At 43.3% G+C, this 25,324-nt stretch overlaps 1 protein-coding gene across 2 annotated transcripts; it reads left to right on the top strand.

Moving 5' to 3' along the window:
* The first annotated feature begins 6,872 nt into the window (after window positions 1–6,872).
* Window positions 6,873–18,858, top strand: GINS4 (GINS complex subunit 4). 2 transcript variants are annotated; one of them, XM_019798980.2, is made up of 8 exons: window positions 6,873–7,046; window positions 7,941–8,054; window positions 11,763–11,849; window positions 12,658–12,696; window positions 15,335–15,432; window positions 15,600–15,688; window positions 18,569–18,659; window positions 18,749–18,858. In XM_019798980.2, the coding sequence occupies exons 2-8, from the start codon at window positions 7,959–7,961 to the stop codon at window positions 18,843–18,845; spliced, it is 597 nt and encodes a 198-aa protein (XP_019654539.1). In that variant the 5' UTR covers window positions 6,873–7,046; window positions 7,941–7,958; the 3' UTR covers window positions 18,846–18,858. The 2 variants fall into 2 exon arrangements, with proteins under 2 accessions (XP_019654539.1, XP_019654538.1); XM_019798979.2 differs by having other exon boundaries at window positions 12,658–12,771.
* The last annotated feature ends 6,466 nt before the right edge of the window (window positions 18,859–25,324 follow it).

Here is a 25,324-nt window from a genome sequence, read left to right as displayed (position 1 = left end):
TCATAGCAGCTCTGTCAACAATAGCTAAATCATGGAAGGAGCCGAGATGCCCTTCAACAGATGACTGGATTAAGAAGCTGTGGTCCATATATACAATGGAATATTACTCAGCTATCAGAAAGAACGAATTCTCAACATTTGCTGCAACATGGACGGCACTGGAGGAGATAATGCTAAGTGAAATAAGTCAAGCAGAGAAAGACAATTATCATATGATTTCTCTCATCTATGGAACATAAGAACTAGGAGGATCGGTAGGGGAAGAAAGGGATAAAGAAAAGGGGGGTAATCAGAAGGGGGAATGAAACATGAGAGACTATGGANTAAAAAAAAAGAAATACTTGTTGAATGAAGAAATAAATGCAAGCATGGATGATGGGCGCTGTACTGGATCTGAGGGCTACCTTCAGGGAATTCACAACCTAATGGAAGAAACAGACATGTGAAATCTGCCACGTAGCATGAAAAATGTTATGCCAGAAGAGTATAAGGTATATGGGTGACCTAACGAAGGGGTGGATAGATTAGGAATGCTTGTCACAGACGAAGAGTTACTTCAGCTGAGTCTTGAAGGACGCAGAGGAGTTCACCAGGTGAAATAAAGAGAAGCCTAGAAAGAGGGAACAGCATGTGCAAAGAAAGAAGACAAAATCCCTCGTGTCCCTGAGTAGTTCAACAGGACTGGAGCAAAGAGGGTATAAGGGAGGAAGACCTATACTACAAGAAAATCAGCAGCACTGTTCTCCAAGAGAATAACTAAAATCACACCAGTGCCTGCTAGCCTCCCTACCTCTCTCGAGGGATTTTACTTTGTCCCGCACCTCCGGTGCAGGTGTCTAGGCCTAAGGGCAATGATGTGCTAGCCTACAGGTGTTCTGTTCACAATCTCCTCTAAGGAAAATGTCAAGAGTGCAAAATAGCAGAATAAAAAACCCAGAAGTAAACCCACAACTATATGGTCAATTGATCTTCGACAAATCAGGAAAGAACATGCAATGAGAAAAAGACAGTCTCTTCAACAAATGGTGTTGGGAAAACTGGACAGCAACAGGCCAAGGAATGAAACTGGCCCACTTTCTGTCACCACACAGAAAAATAAATTTAAAACGGATTAAAGACCTAAATGTGAGACAGGAAACCATCAAAATCCTAGAGGAGAACATAGGCAATAACTTCTTTGACATCGGCCAGAGCAACTTCTCTCAAGATAGGTCTCCTAAGGCAAGGGAAACAAAAGCTAATATGGGGCTACATAAAAATAAAAAGCTTCTGCACAGCAAAGAAAACAATCAACAAAACTAAAAGGAAACCTACGGAGTAGGAGAAGATATTTGCAAATAACATATCCAATAAAGTGCTAGTATCCAAAATATAGAAAGAACTGAGACAACTCAACACCCAAAAAAACCAAATAATCCAATTTTAAAATGGGCAGAAGACATGAACAGACATTTTTCCAAAAAAGACACACAGAGGCCAACAGACACATGAAAAGATGCTTATCATCACCTGCCGTCAGGGAAGTACAACCAAAACTACCATGAGATATCACGCCACACCGTCAGAGCGGCAAAGATCAACAACACATGAACCAACAGGTGTTGATGAGGATGTGGAGAGAAAGGAATCCTCGTGCACTGTTGATGGGAATGCAAACTGATGCAGCCACTGTGGAAAACAGCATGGAGGTTCCTCCAAAAGTTAAAAGTAGAACTAGCCTACAGTCCAGCAATCATACTACTGGGATTTACCAAAAGAATACAAGAACACTAATCCAAAGGGATACATGCACCCCTATGTGTATTGGCAGCATTATTTACAATAGCCAACATATGGAAGCAGCCCAAGTGTCCATCAGTTGATGAATGGATCAAGAAGATATGGGGTGTGTGTGTGTGTGTCTGTGTGTGTGTGTATGTATGTACTATTCAGCCATTAAAAAAATGAAATATTAACCACTTACAACAACATGGATGGAGCTAGAGAGTATAATGCTAAGTGAAATAAGTCAGTCAGAGAAGGACAAATACCATATGATTTCACTCATATGTGGAATATAAAAAACAAAACAAATGAACAAAGAGAAAAAGAGAGAGAAACCAAGAACCTGACTTTAAACCACAGAGAACAAACCGATGGTTCCCAGAGGGCAGATGAGCGGGGGGAGGGGTGCAATAGGTGATGGGGATTAAGGAGCGTGCTTGGTGATGAGCACAGGGTGATGTATGGAAGTGATGGATCACTGTATTGCACACCTGAAACTAATATAACCGTGTATCTTAACTAACTGGAATTTAAATAAAGCCCTTTTAAAAGAGTGTAAAATAGGAACACTGAAGCAAAAGATCATTATCTTATGCTTCGCTTGGGAGGCAGCAGCCTCCGACTGGCATCAATGCCTCTGCTGCCTTAGTGACAAAGAGGAGGCAGGGGGGCTAGGAGGGAGATGGCATCGAAGGGTCTTTGCTCAGCCTTGGGAAGCCTGTGTCCAAGCTGAAATTTGGAGCCACGTGATCTCTTTCCTGGGTCCATTCTCCTTCCAGAAAATGAGTATCCAGACGTAGCAAACTGACTTTTCTTTGATATTCTGAGGCTGATTCTACAGTCATGAAAAAAGCATCCTCCCATTAACCATTAGAAAACGAAGTGCAGAGGTGAAGGTAGGAGTTATGTATCTGTGCCAGAAACTAGAAATATGTGAGGACCAACGAAGGAAGAGAGTCACACCGTGTTGCTACAGGGGAGGGCACAGACAAGACAGAGAACGTAGCACTGACGGTTTGTGCATGCTTAAACAAATTATTTATTACAAATCATATTTGCCTTTCCCTGTTAAAACTCTTAGAACCGTGATCTCAAAACTTAGAAAAGAAGAACTTAGAAGAGGTCTGAAAAGTGTACATGTTTGTTGAAGACATTTCTGGGTTAATTTAACGTGCTTGAAATCAAGATGGGTACGGGATGAGGAAAGAAATCTGAAGGGGGAGAAAAGGAATTTGGATTATCCTGAATTGCCCAGATCTTACATTTGTCAAGGAGATCCAACCAGACTCTGGCCTCCTGAGTTTTCCAGCATCTGCCCATACAAGCTCGTATGGTATTTTACCATTGCCCAGAAAAATACTTGCAAGTTCACCCATCAATATCTTTCCTTGAGCAGCTAAGGAAACATCCTAAGTACTTCTCTGTACTCTCCCTTAATAATGAAAGTTGCCTAAAAATTTCCTATCCTTAGTCCAAATTGTCATTCATTCAGAACAACTGGGAGTTCAACTTCCCTTAATATACTCCCCAAAACGTAAGGCTTTGCTTCTCAGGGCAATGAGACCAAGAATGTGATGGAATTTAGAGGAAGGAGACAATGAGGAACAGCTGTTGACCAAATGAGCAAGGGCAGGGATGATATGAGAACAATAATGATAATATTATTTTGTATTTCAAAAGCACCTTTCTGCAAAAGGCTCACAGTACTGTATAGATTATGCAGATTTTGTCTCATCCTTGGTGACTGAAAAACAATTAGAGTCATTCTTATTAACGTGTATTTCCATAGCTATCCACAAATATTTTGGCTGTTTCTATTTGCTATGTCTATAACTGCAATTAATTTCTTCACTGAGCAGTATCGGGAAATTGCATTAACTTCTCGGCTCTTCAGTCGTATAGGCTGATGTTTTCCGTAATGTCGGGCAGTAGCTTTTCCCTTCTTTTGCCCTGTTTGTGGCTTCATGTTGTGCTTGTCTGAGTCCAGGTTAGTACGTGTCTTGCCCTTTCAATCATCAGAACTTGCCTACAAACTCTGCCTCGCAGTTCCATTTACCACCATCAAACTGCACCCTCCTGCTGTCATAACCTCTGTGATTCTCTTTTATGTTACTGTTTTAATGAATGGCATTCCATTTACATGGCTGTGTAGTCGTGTTTTTTTTTTAATTTTGTGGCAGTAGGTACATACACATCAACCTGATTTTTCTCTTCAGTCTCCATATTGTAACTTAAGACATGTCTTTTCTCCCACCTTCCTGAACTTGACAGTGCCATGTGACCAAGGATTTCATCACAGGTTTTTCCCCAAGTAGTTCTATATATTCTTTCTGGACATCTCCTTAAATCCTCCATTTTTACATAGCAGAAAACTTTCGCTGAAAATTCATTGTACTATAATGTGGTTTCATCTGATGCATATTAGTTGGAATCAAAGATCTTAGAAGTGAAAGAGGGCCCCTCGATTTTTTTTATCTATCCCTCTGCCTTCAGGAAGATACACAGTGCTCTCTCTATTAAGGAAGCAGGAGTTGGACCCCCGCTCCCCAGCTGAGGAGCAGGGGGAGACTGGAAAAGGCAGTTGGCACTGGAGAAGGGAAGTCTCTGAGTCAGTGAATTAATCAGTTGGTACTTGGGTGGAGAAGTTACCAGTGCTTGGACTCAAATCTATAACAACCACTGAAAAGCTATGTAGGAATGAAAATTACAGAAGAATGGGATTGTGCTCAACAGCTAATGTTCTGATCATCTAATGCTACACAACAAACCACCCCAAAACTTAGGGGTTTAAAACAATATTTTGCTCAGAAATCTGCAATCCAGGCAGGGCTCTGCAGGGACAGCTCATCTCCAACCCCTCTGTGTTAGCTGGGATTGCTCACAGTCTGAGGGTTAGAATCATAGGAAGGCTCACTCAGCTCAGACATCTGGAGGAGAACATATGGGACTGCTGGGGCTCCATCCAGAGACATCACTCTCTACTCCATGTGACCTTTCCGTAGGGACCTTTCAGCATGGCAGCTGCAGGATAGCCAAACTCCTTACATATCAGCTCACTGCTCCCAAGGGATATAGCTCAAGAAAGAGAGTCGGGTGGAAGCTGCACCACCTTTTAAGGCTTAACTCCGAAAGTCAGACAGCATCACTTCTGCCACATTCTTCTGGTCAAGGCGATTACAAAGTGCTCTTGAACACTGACCTCTGTGCTCTGGAGCCAAAGTATGTAACACGAAGACAGAGTGTGCACATAAAGAAGGAAGATAGTTATTACTTTGCCAGGCAAAGGAGGCTGCGGCAGGCTAATGCCGCCAGGACTGCAAGCGCACCCACAGTGAAAGGCTGAGGGGTTTCATAAGAAAATACAGGCTCTGGTTGGTTTGGGTAGGAAGCTGGTACTTGCTGCCAGCCGCATTCGTCATGTCTTCAAGCTGGTCTCATGACAAGTGCTGGTGCTGGCCATCCCTGTCTTGTTACTAAGTATACACTGAGATCAGCAAGATGTCAATATTGACACTGAGCTCCTGGAACAAAGGATTCTACAGAAAAACAAGTGAAAGGGAGGAGGAGGCTTCAAGAATTAGGAACAGAAAAATCTGTTTAGTTTGATGTCAAGCCTTGCTGAAGCACTAGTGTGTGCGTCTTGATTTCCAGCCATCTTTACGTTTCTCTAGAGGTTTCAGAAGGTCTTCCCAGAGGCAAGAATATAGACACACCCCCTCCCTCAATGGAGGAGTGTCAACCTCACATTGCAAGAAGAGTACGTGGGATGAGATCTATACCAGAGCAGCTGTCTTTGGAAAACAGAGTCTGCCCCAACTGAAAACCACGGGATTACCAAACCATTGAAACGGCCCTTGAAAAGACCATCCATTGTCACTAACAAAACTCATTCTGCAAGACAAGCTCAAACATAATTGTCCCTTCCTTTTGGAATCCCTCAAGGTCCCTCAGCTTCCATAGCCCTTTGTAAATATGCCCATCTGCTACTCAGGATGTTGTTCTATTTTCAAAACATGATTGTAATCAAATAAATCAGTATAGCGTAGGAAACACCACAATTAGAGTCTTCAGACTGATGGGGAAGTGACACTTGAGAGGAGCCACAAGCGGTACTTTGTACAGAAAACAGGGCAGAGAGAAAACATCAGCAATTCTGAGAAAAACTGACATCACACAAAGAGAATATGAATATGTACATACATATATATATGTTTTTGTCCTACATTAAAGGTAGAAGGCATAGCAGTACGGTAAATGTCAAAATAACCTCGAGAGTGGAGCAGCTGGAATGGAAGCATAGCCTGAAGCTGTGTTCTCCAACCTCACCTGCATCAGAATCACTTGGAGAGCCTGTCCAAACACCCCCCGAGCTTCTGACTCAGCAGGGCTGGGTCGGGCCTGAGAATCTGCATTTCTCAACGAGTTCTGGAGCAACGCTATTGCTTGTGGTCTGGCACCACGCTTTAAGAACCACTAGCCTAGGGGCCCCTGGGTGGCTCAGTCTTTAAGCGTCTGCCTTCGGCTCAGGTCATGATCCCACCGTTCTGGGATCGAGCCCCGCGTCAGGCTCCTCTGTTGGGAGCCTGCTTCTCCCTCTCCCACTCCCCCTGCTTGTGTTCCCTCTCTCTGTCAAATAAATAACTAAAATCTTTAAAATATATATATTATAAAGAAAAAGAAAAAACTAACCTAAAGGTTCTTAGACCTGGAAGTAGTGGCCACAGCTGAAGCCTTGGCGAACCAGAAGCGTCACAAGAGCGGTGGGCAGGGAACACGACCCACGAGACGGAAGTGGCCTGATTTTGACAGAGCCCATTTCTCTCTTTGTCCCCCCCGTAGGCCCGGGCACGCTCCTGCGATTGCACCGCGGGCCCCCACCGCACCTCCAAGGGTGACTCCGCCGGGCCTCTGCAGCCACGGTGGCGATGCGCCCCCTCCCGACGGTCTCGGGTAGTGTCATCCGTGAACGCACACAGCCGGCCGGCAGAGGCGGGTGTGGCTAACCTCCATCCGTGAGACTGTCGGGGGAACTGGCTGCGGTGATCCGAGTCCCCGCCCCCGAGCCGTGATTGGTCAACGCCGCCCGAGCGCGGTGACGTAAAGCCGGGGCGGAAAGTTTGTGACAAGAGCGCGGGAGCTGGGAAGTCCGGGGTCGGCTACGTCCGGGAAAGGCCTTCAGAAGATTGTTTGGCTGCCAGGTGCTCCTTGGGAAATCGGGGCTTCTTCCTCACGGCTTTCCTCACGGCCTGTTACGTCGGAGAGCCTGTCTCCCAGGTACCCAGGTGAGCATCCAAGTGGGACCTCTGGTAGTGTGTGTGTGTGTGTGTGTGTGTGTGTGTGTGTGTGTGTGTGTGTGTTGGGGGAGGGGATTACTGTGCTCGTGGCACCCAGACCGGAGAGGGGCGGGAGGAGTATGCTCAGTTTCCCTGATGCTCCGAAGACATCCTCTCGTCCCCACCACCCACCTTCTTAGCATTTGGGATCACTGGTCCGATGGTGCTGGGCCTTGTGGCTCTGGTTGATTAGTCCTTGCAACAAGTTTAGGTGCCTGCTGTGAGTTAAGCACTGTGCTAAGCCCAGGGAGTACACAGGTAATGATGTCCCACTACTTAACGAGCGCCTGGAAGTGCCGGGAACAAAGCAGATGCGTGATTCCTATTTGAACTGAAGCGAACACAGCCCCAAAGGAAAGGACTCTACCGGGAAGACAAACAGTTATTATGTGGCGTGACAGATGCTCAGTTCGAGGTGTATGGGGAAACACTTTTTTTTTTAAGTTTTTATTTTATTTATTTGGCAGAGAGAAAGACAGCCAGTGAGAGAGGGAACACAAGCAGGGGGAGTGGCAGAGGAAGAAGCAGGCTCCCAGTGGAGGAGCCCGATGTGGGGCTCGATCCCAGGACTCTGGGATCACGCCCTGAGCCGAAGGCAGACGCTTAACGACTGAGCCACCCAGGCGCCCCTGGGGAAACAGTATTAAGGGGCGACCTCTGAGAAACTGATACCTGACCTAAGGTTCGAAGGAAGAGGCAAAGAATTGAAAAGAATCAAAGCCTGTGAATTGACTAGCGATTGCCAGTGAGCCTCTACAACACCAGCGGTAGATGGACAGTTGCCTATTCTTGCAAATAAACGGAAACCACACTGCAGGGTATTGGTTCTTTTATTTTCATTAGGTACCGGTTTCAGAGAAGATGACAGAGGAACTGGACCTCACAGGACAGGACTCTGATGCGGGTAGTGAAGAGGTGGTCCTAACTCCTGCAGAGCTCATTGAAAGGCTGGAGCAGGTAAGCATTTTATTTCACAGAGTCATTGCGAGGACTAAATGAGATAATATATGTAAAATGTTTAGCATATTGTTTGACACATGGTAAGCAGTCAGTGTTAGCTGTGAGTAGTAATAATCCTTACAATAACCCAATGAGGCAAGTATTACTGAACCAAGTCTCTTTGACTACAAAATATATGCTCTTAATCTACTACACCTGTTGCCTTATTCTTGTCTTCTCTCTTTAACAGCCCCTTTCTGGAACTCTCTTCTGTTTGTTACTCTAGTATTCTCCATTCTGTCCTACCATGCATGTCATCATGAGTGACAAAAGGAAGATAATTTTAAAATTATATCTTATATGATAATTCCTCATTTGTTTTTATATCACAGGCCTTTTTGAAAATCTGGTGAAAACTGGCACTTTTCCCAGAATAATATACGTACACACACATATCCAGAAATTTTGCATCTAATTTCAGGAGATTCAGACACCCTGAAATCTGCCCACCTATTTTAAGAGCCCCTGCTTTATTAGGAAAGGATTTGTGAAATAAAAATTCAAAAGCACAAAGCATAAAGGAAAAAATGGATACATTCAGCTACATTAAAATTGAGAACTTTTGTTTTCACATATTGATGACAGTAAAAATACATGCTGCAAAACTGGGAGAAAATATTTGCAGTATTAGTATCCACACTATATAAACAAACTTTACAAACTACCCAATAGAAAAAATAAAGTCTTGACACTCATCTCCCGGAAGTGGAAACCAAGATGGCCACTAATCGTATGGAAAAGATGTTTGGTCTTTTTAATAATCAGTAACCTAAAAATTTAAATCCCAAGGAGATACCACTTCATACCCATCAGATTGGTAGAAATGAAAAAGATGAACAATAAAAAGCAACATATAAATAAAACAATATAAAGGATTGTGGAGCCATTTACACACTTGTTTACTCTGGTGAATTGGTGCACTTTGAAAAATAATTTATCATTGTCTTGTCAAGTTGAAAACATACATATCTTGTATCCCAATCTTTCTGTTCCCAGGTACAAACCCTAGAGAAAACTTCCAGGAGACATGCACAAAATGATCATAGTATTGCTTGCAATAGTTAAAAACCAAAAGTAACCCAAATATCCATCAACAATAAGATGAATAAAAAGTTACGATCTATATACACAATGGGAAAAAAAGACAGCAATAAAATGAGTGAAAGAGTCCTGCAACAACATGCATGACTTTCGGAGCATAATGGTAGAACAATAAAAAATAAGGTTTTGAAGAAACCATTTATGCTGAGCTCAAACACTTGCAAACCAGGCAGAGCTCATGGCACACGCTGGTATGCTGTAGTGCGTCGCAGTGTTGACCGTCTGCCCTCTGGGATAGCCGGAGCCCCCGGGCTGGTTGCCTCTTGTGGCTGTGAGGGGCTCCTTGGAAGCCCGCCCAGCCTCGGCTTGGCAGTGGGTGAGCAGGAGTTTCATCTCGCCTGAAACTCTGTTGCAGTGCCCTGAGCACAGCCCAGGAGTTGGTCCACCGCCCCCCCAGCTGCTGTAGCCGGACACAAACTCGTAGGCTGCAGAGCATGGCCTGAGGAGCCACCTGACAGGGCCACTGATAAACACAACTCCAGGAGCATATATAGGATACTCATGAATGCCTGTTAAAAAAAGGATTTAAAAGTTATTACCTACAGTGCAGAGTTTCTCACTTTAACGATTGTATTTGTTTGCTAAGGCTGTATTACAAAGCATCACAGACTGGGTGGATTAAACAACAGACATGTATTTTCTCAACTCTGGAGGGTGGAAGTCTGAAATCAAGGTACTGGCACCGTAGGGTTCTTCTGAGGCTTCTCTCCAGGATTGTAGATGACCATCTTCTCCCTGTGTCTTCACGTGGTCTTCCACGCGTGTCTGTGCTCAGATTTCCTCCTCTTGGAAGGACACCAGTCATTGAATTAGAGCCCGCCTAATGATCTCATTTTAACTTAATTACTTAACTCTTTAAAGACCCTGTTTCCAAATGCAGGCACATGCTGAACTGCTAGGAATTAGGACTTCAACATACGAGTTGGGAGTGGAGAGGAACACAGTTAAGCCCATAACGATGAACAGATTGTCATTAAAAATTTTGATCAGGAGTCAGATGTAGCTATTTCAAACATAGAACCTGGTTATTTTTTTAAAAAAGACCATGGATTTAAATGCAAATTTCTCACTAAATATTTTGAAAACATTTTGTTTGAAAGTTTTCTACTAATATAAATTTTTCCTAATGTTTTAAATATTTTTACCAAAATAATTTCATAATGTCAATGAGAAATCCCCCTCAAATCTACCCCATTTTACCCCAGTGTACCCAACAAGTGCTATCATTTTCTTTGAAATCATTAGGAATCATGTGGAGATACAAATGTAGTGAGCCCATAGAAAATTAAATACCAAGGTCAGGCTAATGATTACCTTTGAAGAGGGAGGAAGACACAGGGACTTTTAAAATAATGATAATACTTGCTGATGAAGTTATGTGTACACAGGAGTTTATATTTCTATTCATGTTATATGTGACAAATATTTCTATACCTATTCAGTATTTAATAAAATCTGTTAAAAAGAAAAACTCCTGCTTTGTAAGTCCTCCATGACAGTTCGATCTTTTCTCATTTGTAATAATCCTTGAAAATGCAGACTTTCTTTCTAGTTAACTTTTACAGCACTATTACAGGAGCTTGAGCCCGTGAAAAAAAACTTTTATGATAGTAGCACTACCTACTATTTAATAATATGTCTTCATGGTGATAATTGGAGACTCAGAGACTCAAGGACGTCGAAAGGAATAAAGTGAGCCTGATTCGCATGTAATTTTGAGCTTTGCTTGCAACTGACTTTCCTGTAATTGAAAGACAAGGTTAGCTTTCCTCAGTCACCTGTGGATATTTCAGTTCTCTAAGCCTTGGTAATTTCTGAAATGTACCAAATATCTGGGCCTGAGTCATAAATTAAGCATTTAACCCCTTGTTCCAAAACTATTTAATAGTTGATCCTTTTATATTGTGATCCTTTATACTCTTAGGCAGTTAGTAAATAATCTGTGTTTTCTCATTAATAAGATAAGGATAACTGTATCCATTCCTCTCAGATATTATAATAATGAATAAAAAAGTATTTGCAAAGTGCCTTAAGCTCCCCAAATGAGAAGTGTAGATTTAGGTTACTTCATCTCTCAAAATAGAAGGGCGCTGGCGCCCCCTGGTGGGAAATAGCGGGTGAAGTCGTAGGAACGTGTTGATGCTCTTTGGTGAAAGGTACTGTTTGAGCACCAGGTGGTGGTGCTCTCACTAGTAGGCATCATAGCATTTTTTTTTTTTTTAAATAAATGGTATTAGGGAACTGGAGAGGCAAACTGACAACATTTTTGAAGTGAACAGTGATTTTTTTTGCAATTTTGGTTAAATATAAGTTTGGAAGCACAGCCTTCCCACTAAAAGAAATAGAAAATTCATCCATAAACATAGCTTGTTTTCAAAGCATTTCCAGTATTTCCAACTCATGGGCAAACAGTTTTCTATGCCAGAAATAGCTGTGATTTTCACGGGATATGTACAGACTCACAGGGTTATTTTGCTCCATTGTGAACGACACTGATATATATATATATATGTATATTTATTTATTTATTTATATTTATATTTGGTGGGGGGCATTGTTTTTTAGGCCTGGATGAATGAGAAGTTTGCCCCTGAGCTGCTGGAAAGCAAGTCTGAGATTGTGGAATGTGTCATGGAACAGCTAGATCACATGGTAAGAGTTGCTTATGTCGGGATTACAAAGGAAGAGATCTTGAGAAGGGTTTGTCAGCATAGGGAGAGGCTGAAGTCTGATATGAAATCCATTTTTGTTTGGCCCAGCCTAGTGGGTTTTTTTAATCTTGAATTAGTTACCTGCGTTTATAAAAAATGTGCATTCCTGTGAGTATCTGGACGTCAGCTTCCCCTGCAAAGTCTAAAACCCTGTCAATACTGGGCCCACGTTTCTATATGAGAACAGCTGATCAGAGCAGGGTAAGGGCCACCCCCTTTTCATGGGCTCTCTTCCCCACAGTCCCTACCTGCCCACCTTTCTCAGATAGCTGGGCTGCCTGGCCCCACAGACACTTGAGTTGGTGGCCCTTGGCTTAGATGGACTGGGCTTAAGACATTATTAGCCTCGGAGTAGCTTTACAACATCGGTATTTTGCAGTTTCTCAACTGGTGATTGAACACTGCCCTCAGACATGTCTTCTGTCTGCTATATTATCTCCTTTACAATTGGGCCAGACTTCTTCTAAGCCCTTCCCACTGACCATATTCAGATTCTATTCAGATGGTTGTTTTCTAAAAGTAAATGAATATTGTTGGAACTTTTTATAATGAGGCTGTATTCATACATTATATGTGTAAGAAAATGAGAACTCTTAGGGGTTTTCTGGTTCTCCTTTGACCTAAATGTCGTCTGTGAGTCCTCAACATTGCCCGTGATGATAGTCCCTGTGGAATTGTGCAGATTGAAGGGAAAAGATCCTTCATCTGAATATCATGTTTATTACATACTTCGTTTTCTCTTTTAATAGGAGGAAAATCTCCGGAGAGCCAAGAAGGGGGATCTGAAGGTCAGTATCCATCGAATGGAGATGGAAAGGATCCGCTATGTCCTTAGCAGCTACTTGCGGTGTCGGCTCATGAAGGTTTGACATGGAGATACCTGTGGGCATTAAGGCGATGCAGTTTGTAATATAGACTGAGTATTTTGGGGGGATGTTGGACTGGGGCCTGGGAGAATCCAGGGCCTGAAGATGCCGTGAAGCCCCAATATCGGGGTAGCTAGACAATAAGGACGGCAAGAGATTAATCTGGAGAAGCGTAGATGGAACATGTGTTGCACACCTCCGGGGACACGTTTGTAGTCTGTTTGTCTGTTGTGTGAAAGGTGCCCCCTGGAATTACAGCATGGCGGTGCCGAGGAGTCGTTTGCCTTGGTTGACTAGAGAACACTGACCAGAGGAGAACCAGTATCAGAAATTATTTTGCAGCTATCATATAGTCAATATCAAATTGACCATGATAACTTGACATTCAGCCATAGTGCTGAGGCCATCTAACTTACGAAAATGAAATTGCAAAATATTCTTGTTTTATATGACGTCTATTTTAACCCAGAAAGTTCTTACTTCCTTGAAGCATCTTCCCATTAGGTTCCACTTGTCCCCTTAGTTATTACAAAATGAATACATTCTCTCTCCTACATGAGAATGCTCTCAGCTAAACATTTCAACCATTTATTTCCATTTACTCTCCTGGTCCTCATTCTGACAAAGGTTCTAGTTTGTCGGTATCCTTAAATCATACCACCTGCAACTGAGTACAATATTCCAGTTGTAGTTTGGCCACTTTTGTGAAAAACAGGATGATCACTTCCCTTATTCTGGATATTAAACTAGGAGTAATGCCACCCGGTATCACATTAGCATATTACAGATACATCACGCTGTTCATTCTGCACTTGCCATGACCTCTAGCCTCTTTGAAGTTTTTGAGTTACTATTTTCCCATCTTGTCACTATCCTGTATTTGAATGGTTTGATTTTTCGACCCCTAAATGTGGGGCTTGATACTTACCCCTTTTTTCCTTCATCTTATTAAATTGGGCCATTTCCCTGCTCTCTGGATCCCGATCTTGTCATTTAATATATGAGCTATCTCTTAACACTTTATATCTTCACTTTATGTCAAGTTTGATAAGTATGTCATCAAAGGTCTTAACTGATTCATTAATAGGACTGGGCCAATGACAGAATATTCTACCAGAGACTTCCCTACAGGTCAACATCTGTCTGTTGAATCAGTGTTTTTTGTTCAGCTGCTGAGTCTATACTGATCTGTACTGTCACAGCCCTGGCTTTGCAGTTTGCCCGCAGGATGTCATAACAATGGTGTCATGTGTTTTGACAAAATGTAGATTTTTTTTTAAATATGCCTCTCCACCCCACCCTCAACTACCAGGCCACTCACTTTTTTTTTTTCTTCTTAAGTTGGATAAATCCTCTTCATGTTAACCACTTAATTTTCTTTGACTTCACAAACCATCTCTTAAATGATCTATTCTAATATAATGCCACCTACCAATGTGAAGGACATTAATCTGTATTTGAAGGTTCCCCCGCCTTCTTTGTATTTTTGAAAATTGGCAACCCGGCCGGTCTCCACTCTCTCACCTCTTCTGAGCGCAGTGATTCTGAGATCATGAGACTGCCTGTGTCGGCAGCGCGCTAAGTGATGGAGGCAGTTCCCGCAGCAGTTTACGCGGGCTAGCGCAGAGCGCCTCGTGCACTGAAACTCCGTACAGACGTTCATTTATCCTGGAATATAACCGATCCAAGCCCAAAGACATGAACTCCTTTAAACAGATAAGTGCTCGTTTGTCTTGGTCTCAGGTCCTCCTTCCCATAGTCATTTCCCTACTTGTACTTCCTTCCACAGAGAACCCTAACAGCCCTGACTCTGAGCTAATCCCTATGCAGTTCCTGACCAAATGTCTTCATGTAACTTTTAGCTTTTTATTTTTTTTTCTGTTTTGTTTTTTATTTTTCCTGGTAGTTCTTATCATTTTTTCCTAGCCTTGCCTCACTGTGGACTTCATCCTTGCTGGTTATATTATAATTAAGAGTCACTGTTCTCGGGCACCTGGGTGACTCAGTTGGTTAAGCATCTGCCTTCAGCTCAGGTCGTGATCCCAGGGTCCCAGGATTGAGTCCCACATGGGGCTCCCTGCTCTGCTGGGAGTCTGCTTCTCCCTCTCCCTCTCCCCTCTGCTCATGCTCTCTTTCTCTCTCAAATAAATAAATAAAATACTTTTTTAAAATGTCACTGTTCTCTCTGCTTGTGTATTCTGTATGTGTCTTCTCACCTTTTGTACATGCTTCATCTTATAGAAGAACAGCAGTTGCCTAGAAATGTTAAATGATATTTCTCTCCCTCATTAATATCATTTACGGTTGTATTTTCATATTTCCTTTTATGAAAGCCTCTCATCCTTGTTAAATGGTCTTCCTTTTTAGAGCCCGTATCTTTGCTCTGAATTCTTTGAAACCTGCCTTCTTGAAAACTTAGAAGTCTAGAAAGGGTCTTGACTGTGAAGACTTGCCATTTTTTAAGTCAATTCTAGTTTAACCTCAACTTATTTCAGAAAATTAGTATATTTGATTCTCGAATCCTGACACATTTACACAATGCTTTTTTATTTATCCTCAGATAGAGAAGTTTTTCCCTCATATCCTTGAAAAGGAGAAAACAACCCACGAGGGGGAGCTGTCTAGCCTTTCTCCAGAGGAGCTGGTCTTTGCCAAACAGTGAGTAAGCAGCAACGCATGGGGACTGCTTTTTTCCTCTGGCTTGTGAGCATGAGTTTTGGTGTTTGTCTCCATGAAGTTGATGGCTGGGCCACTGTTGTGTGTCTGAGAGCCTGACCACTCCTGCCAGTCAGGTGATCGCAGCGATTTGAGTTCCTCTCTTTCAGGTACATGGCTAACACAGAGACCTACCTCAGGAATGTTGCCTTAAAGCATATGCCTCCTAACTTGCAGACGGTGGACCTCCTGAGGTCAGGTGAGCGGAGCACTCTCTTTTAGACCTATCTTCAGGTGCCTTAGGGTAAGATCTTCATCTTTACTCTCTAACCTGGAAAAATAAATATGTAGATAAGCAGAAAAGAGAAGAGAGGAAGTCATTTGAGCTAAAAACAAAACAAAAAAATCATTGCGGCGCCTGGGGGGCTCAGTCGGTTAAGGATCTGCCTTCAGCTTAGGTCATGATCCCGGGGTCCTGGGATCGAGCCCAATGTCGGGCTCTGCGCACAGCAGAGATTCTGCTTGTCCTCTGCCCACCCCTAATCCCTGCTGTTCATGCTCTCTCTCAAATAAATAAAATCTTTAAGAAATCATTAAAAGCAGGTATAAGGGTAGCCTTTTCAGCGTTACTTTTGTGGTATTTAGCTTAGGTTGAAATTCTTATGACAGCCATTAAAAATGTAGACTCGTTCACATTTGCAGTCATCCATTCCTTCAGCCGGTATCTACTGGGCATCCACCCTGGGCTAAGCCCTTCTGAGCACTGAAGAGGCAAAGTTCTCTACTCTCAAGGGGCTAGCACGCTTTTCCTCACAGATTCCAGCCCATGCAGGGATTGTCTAGCTATCCAGAAGGAGTTAAATCTGGGGCTAAAGAGACCCTCAGTGACTCCCAGTCACTTCCCAGCCATCTGGAGGAAGGGCTCCCAATATTTTTGTTGTGTGGGGCATCTCATGGAAAGAGGGGCAGGGCTAAGGGCAGGAGGAGAAAGAGAAGGCAGCGGGGGAGGGGGGAGCAAAGCCAAAGCCACCTTTGGCTAACCTGGCACAGTCCCCTTAACATCCTGCTGAGCCAAGGAAAGAGAGTTATGGTAGTCACTCTTAATCTCAGATTGGCCAGCTGGGGACCCCTGACACCTAGGTTAAAGTCCATACTCAGTCGTTCACAGCAAGCCCTATCCCAGCAGGACCTCATCAGGCAAAATTGCCAGATCAAGTCAAACAGTTCTCCGGGGGACTGGGATCTACTTTGTTCACAATCTAAATGTAATGCACTGAGGGCACAAGTTCAAGTACAACTGAGCCCTGGGAATTCATCTCCCACCTAGTCTGTGCTGGGGGCCACCCAGTGACCCTCCGTGGCAGGCAGAAGAGTTAGAACAGGACAGCTGGAGACCTGGTTCCCCGGGTGTGTCAGGCAGCTCAGGCTGCTGTAATGGAGTAGCACAGACTGGAGGGCTTAAAGAACAAACGTGTCCTTTCTGGAGGCCAGAAGTCTATGACCGAAGTGCTAGTAGGGTTGGTTTTCTCTGGGGCCTCTCCTGCGGTTGCCCCTCTGTGCACGTGCACCCCTCATGTGTCTTCCTCTTCTTTATAAGGACACCAGTCAGATCAGACTGGGCCCTGCCCTAACGATCTCGTTTCAACTTCATTACCTCCTTAAAGGCCCTGTCTCCAAATACATTTCCATCCTGAAGTACTGGAGTTAGGGCGTCAAATACGTGTTTGTGGGGAAGGGGGCAAGTGCAGCCTGTAACACCAGGAGCAAACCCATAGCAGATTTGAGGGCCTCTGAGCTGCTCATTTTGGTGAACCTGCCCGAGGGAAACAAAGGGCCTGGTCTATGTCCGGTTCTGCCACTTTTTGTCTGCACCTTGGAAGACAAGGAATGAAGCAAGGACCACATCCCTAATCATTGCCGCATCGCCTAGTTGGTTAGAGCAGCCATGTGCACGCATCTAAACTCCTGAAGCTGAATCTAACTGAATTCTACTTGATGCTGGCCAACACCTCCTAAAACACATGTCACTTGTCCCAGATCCCTTGCAAGGACTAGAGCCAAGCCCCTGGAACTGGAAGCTTGTGGAGGGGATCAACCTGACCCAGTGAAATCAGTCTTGCTTAGTTAGCCCAGGTGCCCTGAGTCCCCTTCAGGCCTCTGGAGCATTATAGAACCCGCGGGCAGAGTGAGGGAAAGCGTGTTGAAATCTAAGCTGGGTTTCCTGGAATCAGCTGCCCAGCTGGGTCAACTGGCCCTGTGAAGTTGGAGTCTCTTTGGCAGGCTCCAAACCCTGAAGTGCCCAAGGGTCCCCCTTAGACCTTCAGGATAACCAGGAACTGGTTATCCTGAACCCCCACCTGTGGATGAGGGAATCAAGGGCAATAGGAATGCTGAGCTAGGCTCTTAGAACTGAGAGTTATCCAGGAGGTTCTCAGAACCTGCAGTTGATGGAGTCCTCTGGGTACACATGGAGCTCCAAGAAGTGAAGAGCTGTCGAGCAGCCCAGCCCGGGGCCCCTCCTTACATGCAGTGCTGGCTGCTGGTAGAAGAGGCAGCAACCTCTCACCCTGGAATCAGCCAGTGAAGGACCACTTACGGTGAAAACCTGTGTTCCGTCATCTGCCACTCAAGACTCTCCCCGTGTGACCCAATCTTTCTAATGCTCTCTCCTACTAGTGCTATATATAAAAACATTTTCTCACTGGATTTACACATATTTGTCCTCCCAACACGGTGTGCATATTTCTGCCTTGGCCCTTGCCGTTAGCTCCCAGGCTCACTGAGTCTGCGTTGACGTCTTCCTCCCCACTTCCCTGAGTGACTGTGCCACCAATGTGAGGCTTTATCAGATGCGACCGGTAGCCCTTTTCAGAGTGAGTCAGTGTCACGCTTGCTTCTCTCTTTCACAATGTGCTCCTTTTACATACTCAGCGTCTGTCGAATGAGCCGTTGCTGTGAGACCCTAGATAGAAAGTGTGCTGTTTCTGTGAGGAGCCAGCTCTCTCCTCAATTCACCCTCCCTGCAAAATGCTGTCACATCAGGGGTCCTTTAGTGCTCGGGACAGTGAATCCCAGCAACTATCCCAGATTGGTCTTGTTGCCTGAGCGTTTTCTGACTGCATTATTGTTTCTCTGGCAGTTCCCAAACCAGATCTAGATTCATACGTATTTCTGAGAGTGAAAGAACGACAGGAAAACATCCTGGTAGAACCAGAAACAGATGAGCAAAGGTGAGCAACATGTGACCTTGATGGTGGGACATACGCCTCCACTGGGGGCACCAGCTCAGCTCTGCATACATTTGTTCTTCCTTTTTCAGGGACTATGTGATTGACTTGGAGGAAGGCTCACAGCACTTGATCCGATACAAAACCATTGCGCCCCTGGTCGCTTCTGGAGCAGTTCAGCTGATATAAAATCAAAAGTAAATACACAATGACGGCATGGGACCCTAAAGAAAATGTGTGAGAACGCCTTACCTCTCTGTGCCTGAGGACAGCAGACATTCCCAGCAGTGCCGGGGGTCACTTGGGCATCAAGGAGGAGCTCAAGGCACCATTACTAACTTGCCACACGTCTTCACTGCCTGCCATCTTAGCCACCATCAGCAGATGGAGCCATCGCTCTGTTGATTCCGCTCGCCTGCCGAGCCCTGGGAGAATCTCACTTTGTGGGCCTTTTTCCTTTGTGGTATTTCTTGAGCCAAGGGAAATGAGGCAACCACAGTTCATAAAAAAGCATCGCTGCCTATGATTAGGAGATGGTAGTTAGCCCTGACCTGAGAGTGACCGGGCAGTTCATTCCCCTCCCCAGTAAGAAGAGTATAAATGCAGGGGCGCCTGGGTGGCGCAGTCGTTAAGTGTCTGCCTTCAGCTCAGGGCGTGATCCCGGCGTTATGGGATCCNTAAATGCAGTAGAAAAACAGAAGATGAAATGTCTTCTAGATTATCTCACTGGATTTTGTGAACTAACCTTCTGGAACCTCTAATATTGGACTTAAAACCAGTTTCTGCCCTGGTTAACTGAGAATCACAACTAAACCAAGAAACCATTACTGAGTTTCAGTTTTGTGCCAGATGGGGCCTCTGGCCAGTTCTCAGTTTGTAACCTAATGCGGTATGTGCTCCCTTCTGCTAACCTGCAGCCTTCTCTGAGACTCAGGCAGCTTCGCCAAGCCAACCTCCGGGCCATCTGGCCGTTCTTGGCCAGGGATCTGCTAACAGCAACATTAACTATCCTACCTTGTGACCTCAGTAACAGCGTTTCTGTTTTTAGCTCTACTTTCTCAAGGGAAGTGGGTGAAGTTAACATGAGCAGAGTGTGTCACAGTGATGCCTGAAGGAAGGATGTAGACAGTGAATGAATCGTCTTTCCCTGAAACATGATAAAAAGGAACCTGCATTCCAGTCTTTCTTGCAGATGAGAAGGCAGCAGATTTTCGTTTATGTGATACAGGCTGTTAGAGTAATCAATGTCATATGGCCACCATTTCCAAGAGAAATCACTAAGTAAAAGCAAGGAGGGTTTATTTGTTAATAAAAGCATTTTATATTTCATGCAGTGCTTTATTTTTTCCAGTGTTTTTACCCTCTTCAGCTATTTATAAAACAAATATGTATTGAGCATGTAGGCTGCCAGGCACAGTTCAAGGCACTGAGGCTCCAACCCAGAATAAGACACAGAATTGGAACAGGGAGACTCAATGAAGAGTACTAGAGTGGGAGTTTGAGAGATTCTCACCTCATTCAGTGAATCTCACTAAATCAGGCCAAGATCTGAATACCAAGGAGCCAGACACAGATCAAAAGGAAGGTCATTCCAGACAGAGAAGACAGCTTATACAAAGGCCCTGAAGCAGAAATGAGCTCCGCCCACAGTCATAAAACACAATGGGTGAAATGGAAAGTGGTACACAGTAGGGTCTGAGAGGCAGTCTGGGCCCAGATCACATAGGGCTTTGTTAGCAAGGATCCCATTTGGTCCCCACAGCAGCCCTGAGAAGTACACAGGGCTGGCAGTATTACTGGTTTTTTTTTTTTTAACGGGTGTTAAAGTGATTGTTTAGTGGTAAGTCTGAGACTAGAACCCACAGCTCCCTCCTAATCACGCATATGCGAGCTCCCTCCCCAATGTCTCTCCCTTGTGCTGAGCAGCCCGAAGAGGGATGTGGGCTATCACACTGTTATCTAGAACAGTGCCTCCAGAGCCTTGATATGAACACTGATCGCCCAGAGATCTCGTTAAGATGCCGATTCTGATTCAGGAAGACGATGATGGGGCCCAGGATTCTGCATCTCTGAGGAGCTCCCAGGCTGTGCCGTCGCTAGTGACCCAGGAACCACACTTTGAGTGGTAGAGCTCTATGTCATCACCGGCTCCCGTGTACATGCCAGGCTGCACAGAAGACTGAAAGTTCTCTACAAAAGCCACAGAGCGCATTGCTCCATTTCCTAGGCCACCTCTTTAAAGGAAGACTAGTTTAAATCAGTCGTTTTAAGATAAAGGGGAAGTTCAATTTCAAAACCAAGTAGGAAAGGAAATGAAGTGGCTTAGTGTGACATTGACTTCAACTTTTCCAGTTTGTGGTATTTTGCTCTATCGATAAGAGCTCATCATGGAAGCATGATAGATGGTTTTTCAAATAATTGCGTCATACTTCATCATAAGCTTGTTGCTAGCAAGATGGCCATTCTTGAGAAGTGCTGGCAGGTCCCTATCTGGGTTTTTCCAGCCACAGCGATCATGATTCAGCTGTGACCTTACAGCAAGGTCAGCTGTATTAACTATGTGCTCAGGCTCTGGCAGGCAACGGGACTTTAGTGCCCTCCTCGAATGCATCAGACTGCCGTCTGTGACTTGCACGAGTTAGCCATAGAGCTTTCGGAGTAAACTGTCAAGCAAGCACATTATCAATTCTTAATGTAATGTTCTTTAATTTTTCGTGGGAAGCTAAAATTTCAAACATTTGGAATTCTTCAAGAATTGATGTTTTTATATATTGTGGTAAAATACACATAACATAAAATCTACCATCTTAACCATTTCTAAGCGTACCATTCAGCGTATTAGAGACATTCACATTGTGTAGCTCTCACCACTGTCCATCTCCATAACTTCTCATCTTGTGAACCTGGAACTCTATACCTCCTTAACAATAGCTCCCATTTACCTCCCTCCCAGCCCCTGGAAGCCACCATTCTACTTACAGTCTTTATGATTTTGACTACTCTTAAGTACCTCACGTAAGTGGAATCATACAATGTTTCTCTTTTTTGTGACCAACTTATTTCACTTAGCATAGTATCCTTGAGGTTCATCCATGTTGTACCACGTGTCAGAATTTCTTTCTTTCATTTAAAGATTTTATTACTTTGGGGCGCCTGGGTGGCACAGCGGTTAAGCGTCTGCCTTCGGCTCAGGGCGTGATCCCGGCGTTACAGGATCGAGCCCCTAAAAAAAAATAAAGATTTTATTACTTTATTTGACTCTCCCACTCCCCCTGCTTGTGTTCCCTCTCTCGCTGGCTGTCTCTATCTCTGTCGAATAAATAAATAAAAAAATCTTTAAAAAAAAATAAAGATTTTATTACTTTATTTGAGAGAGAGCACGAGAAGAGGGGAAGGCGGAGGGAGAGAGAAAGGGAGAAGCCGACTCTCCTCTGAGCAGGGAGCCCAACGCGGGGCTTGATCCCAGGATCATGACCTGAGCTGAAGGCAGAAGCTTAACCGACTGAGCCACCCAGGAGCCCCAGAATTTCTTTCCTTTTTAAGGTGAATAATATTCCATTGTATATGTATAGATCACATTTGCTTACTCATTCATCTATCATTGAGCACTGGGTTGCCGCCACATTTCAGCTATTAAGAATAGTACTAGGGGCGCCTGGGTGGCAGAGCGGTTAGGCGTCTGCCTTCGGCTCAGGGCGTGATCCCGGCGTTATGGGATCGAGCCCCACGTCAGGCTCCTCTGCTATGAGCCTGCTTCTTCCTCTTCCACTCCCCCTGCTTGTGTTCCCTCTCTCGCTGGCTGTCTCTATCTCTGTCTTATAAATAAATAAAAAAATCTTTTAAAAAAAAAAAAAAAAAAAAAAAAAAAAAAGAATAGTACTAAAGGGGCACCTGGGTGGCTCAGTCTGTTAAACATCTGCCTTCAGCTCAGATCATGATCCTGGGGTCCTGGGATTGAACCCCACATTGGGTTCCCTGCTCAGCAGGGAGCCTGCTTCTCCTTCTCTTTGCCCTTCCACCCACTCAATGCTCTCTCAAAAATAATAATAATAATACCAACATGGATGTACAAATATCTCTTTGAGACCCTGCTTTCAATTCTGTAGACCCAGAGGTGGAATTGCCAGATCATATGGTAATTCCGTTGAACATTTTGGAACCATTCTACTCTTTTCCACAGCCACTATACCATTTTACATTCTCACCAACAGTGCAGAAGAGTTCCAGGCTCCAGTTTGTCTACATCCTCACACTGTTTTCTATTGTTGTTTTATCACGGCCATCCAAATGTGTTTGACGTGGTATCTCATGGTTTTGATTTGCATTTCCCTAATAATTGGTGATGCTGAGCATCTTTCCATGTGTTTACTGGCCATGCCTCTATCTTCTTTGGAGAAATGTCTATTCAAGTTCTTTACCCATTTTTTAATTGGGTTGTTGGTTTTTTTGTTGAGTTGTCAGAGTTCTCTATACATTCTGGTTATTAACCCCTTATCAGATTTACGATTTGCAAACATTTTCTCCCATTCTGTGGGTTGCCTTTTTACTCTGTGAATAGTGTCTTTTGATGCACACAATTTTTAAATTTTCGGGAAGTCCAATTTGTCAATTTTTTCTTTTGTTACCTGTGCCTCTGGTGTCGTAGCCAACAAATCATCATGAAATCCAATGTCATGAAGCTTTTGTTGTATGTTTTCTTCTCAGAGTTTTATTGTTTTAGGTCTTACATTCAGGTCCTTGATTCATTTTGAGTTCAATTTTATATATGGTGTTAGGTAAGGGTTCAACTTTTTTTTTTTTTTTTGCATGTGGATATCCAGTTTCTCCCCCCAACTCACACACACACCATTTGTTGAAAAGACTGTCCTTTTCCCATTGAATGGTCTTGGTACCCTTGTCAAAAACCATTTGACCATTTATGTCAGGGCTTATTTCTGGGCTCCATATTCTGTTCATTGGTCTGTATGTCTGTCTTTATGCCAATATCACACTATTTTGATTACTGTAACTTTATAGTAAGTTTATCCTCAAGGAAGTGTAAATCCTTCAGTTTTGTTCTTTCTCAAGGCTGTTTCGGTTATTCGAGGTTTTCTTGAGATTACATATGGGTTTTAGGATATATTTTTTCTATTTTTGCAAAAAAATGTCCTTGAGATTTTGATAGAGATTGCACTGCATCTGTAGATCACTTTAGATAGTAATGACATTTTAACAATATTAACTCTTCTATTCCATGAACACAGAGTGTGTTTTCATTTACTTATGCCTTTAATTTCTTACAGCAATACTGCATAGTTTTCATTGTACAAAACTTTCACCTCTTTGGTTAATTCCTAAGTATTTTATTCTTTATGATGCTATTGTAAATGGAACTGTCTTTATAACTTTTCATTGGTCATGTATAGAAATGTAACTGATTTTTGTGTGTTTGACTTTGTATCCTGCTACTTTGCTGAATTTATGTATTCTAGCAGCTTTCTTGTGAAGTCTAAGGTTTTCTACTTTGAAGATCATGTCATCTGCAAGCAGAGATAATTTGACTTCTTCCTTTCCAATCTGGCTACCTTTTATTTCTTTTTCTTGCCTAATTGCTCTGACCAGAACTTCCAGTACTGTGTTAAATACAAGTGGTAGACGTGGGCATCCTTGTCTAGTTCCTGATCTTAGAGAAGCTTTCAGCCTTTCACCATTGAATATGGTGTTTGCCGTGGCTTTTATTATGTGAAAGTAGTTTACTTCTCTTCCTATTTTGTTGAGTGTTTTTATCCTGAAAGGGTGTTGAATTTTGTCAGATGCTTTTTCTGCATCAACTGAGATGACCTTGTGATTTTTTTTTCCTTCATTTTGTTGATGTGGCCTATTACATTGATCAAGTTTCATATTTTGACCCATCCTTGCATCCCAGGAACAAATCCCACTTGGTCACTGTGTATATCCTTTTTGCATCAGTGTTCATAAAGGGTATTGGTCTGTACTTTTCTTAGAGTGTTTTTGTCTGGCTCTGGTATCAGGGTTATACTGGCCTCATTGAATGAGTGAGGAAGTGTTCTCTCCTCTCATATTTTGGAAAAATTTGAGAAGGATTGGTATCACTTCTTCTTTAATTTTTTGGTAGGATTCACCAGTGAAGCCATCAAGTTCAAGGCTTTTTTTGGGTGAAATATTTTTTATTACATATTCAGTCACCTTAGTAGTTATAAGTCTGTTCAGATTTTCTATTTCTTTGTGATTTAGTCTTGGTAGGGTTCTGTGTTTCTAAGCATGTGTCCATTTCATGTGGGTTACTCAATTTTCGTTCATGTACTTTCTTATAATCCTTTTTTTCTCTGGAATCAGTAGTAATGTCCCCACTTTTATTTCTGATTTTTAGTAATCTGAGTCTTCTGTCTTTTTTTAGTTCATCTAGGCAAAGGTTTGTCAATTTTGTTGATCTTTTTGAAGCACCAACTTTTGGCTTTATTGATTTCCTGTTATTTTCTATTCTATATTTCATTTATCTCTTCTCCAATCCTTACTATTTCCTTCCTTTTGCTAGGTTTGGGTTTTAGTTTGTTCTTTGTTTCCCTAGTTTCCGAAGCTGTAAAGTTAGGTTGTTGATTTGAGATTTTTCTTGTTTTTTTAATATAAAACATTTATGGCTATAAATTTTCCCATTAGCACTGCTCTTA

Source organism: Ailuropoda melanoleuca, chromosome 18, assembly GCF_002007445.2.
Source record: "Ailuropoda melanoleuca isolate Jingjing chromosome 18, ASM200744v2, whole genome shotgun sequence".
In the NCBI taxonomy this organism is placed as follows: domain Eukaryota; kingdom Metazoa; phylum Chordata; class Mammalia; order Carnivora; family Ursidae; genus Ailuropoda; species Ailuropoda melanoleuca.
The sequence above is the reverse complement of the archived record's forward strand: the minus strand, read 5'-3'. Positions and strand labels throughout refer to the sequence as shown.

Bases quoted from the DNA above. Each gene is read 5' to 3' on its own strand.
- GINS4 (XM_019798979.2), top strand. From the start codon at position 7,959: ATGACAGAGGAACTGGACCTCACAGGACAGGACTCTGATGCGGGTAGT. The intron at 8,055-11,762 runs GTAAGCATTTTA...ATTGTTTTTTAG, and splicing joins TCATTGAAAGGCTGGAGCAG to GCCTGGATGAATGAGAAGTT. The intron at 11,850-12,657 runs GTAAGAGTTGCT...CTCTTTTAATAG, and splicing joins TGGAACAGCTAGATCACATG to GAGGAAAATCTCCGGAGAGC.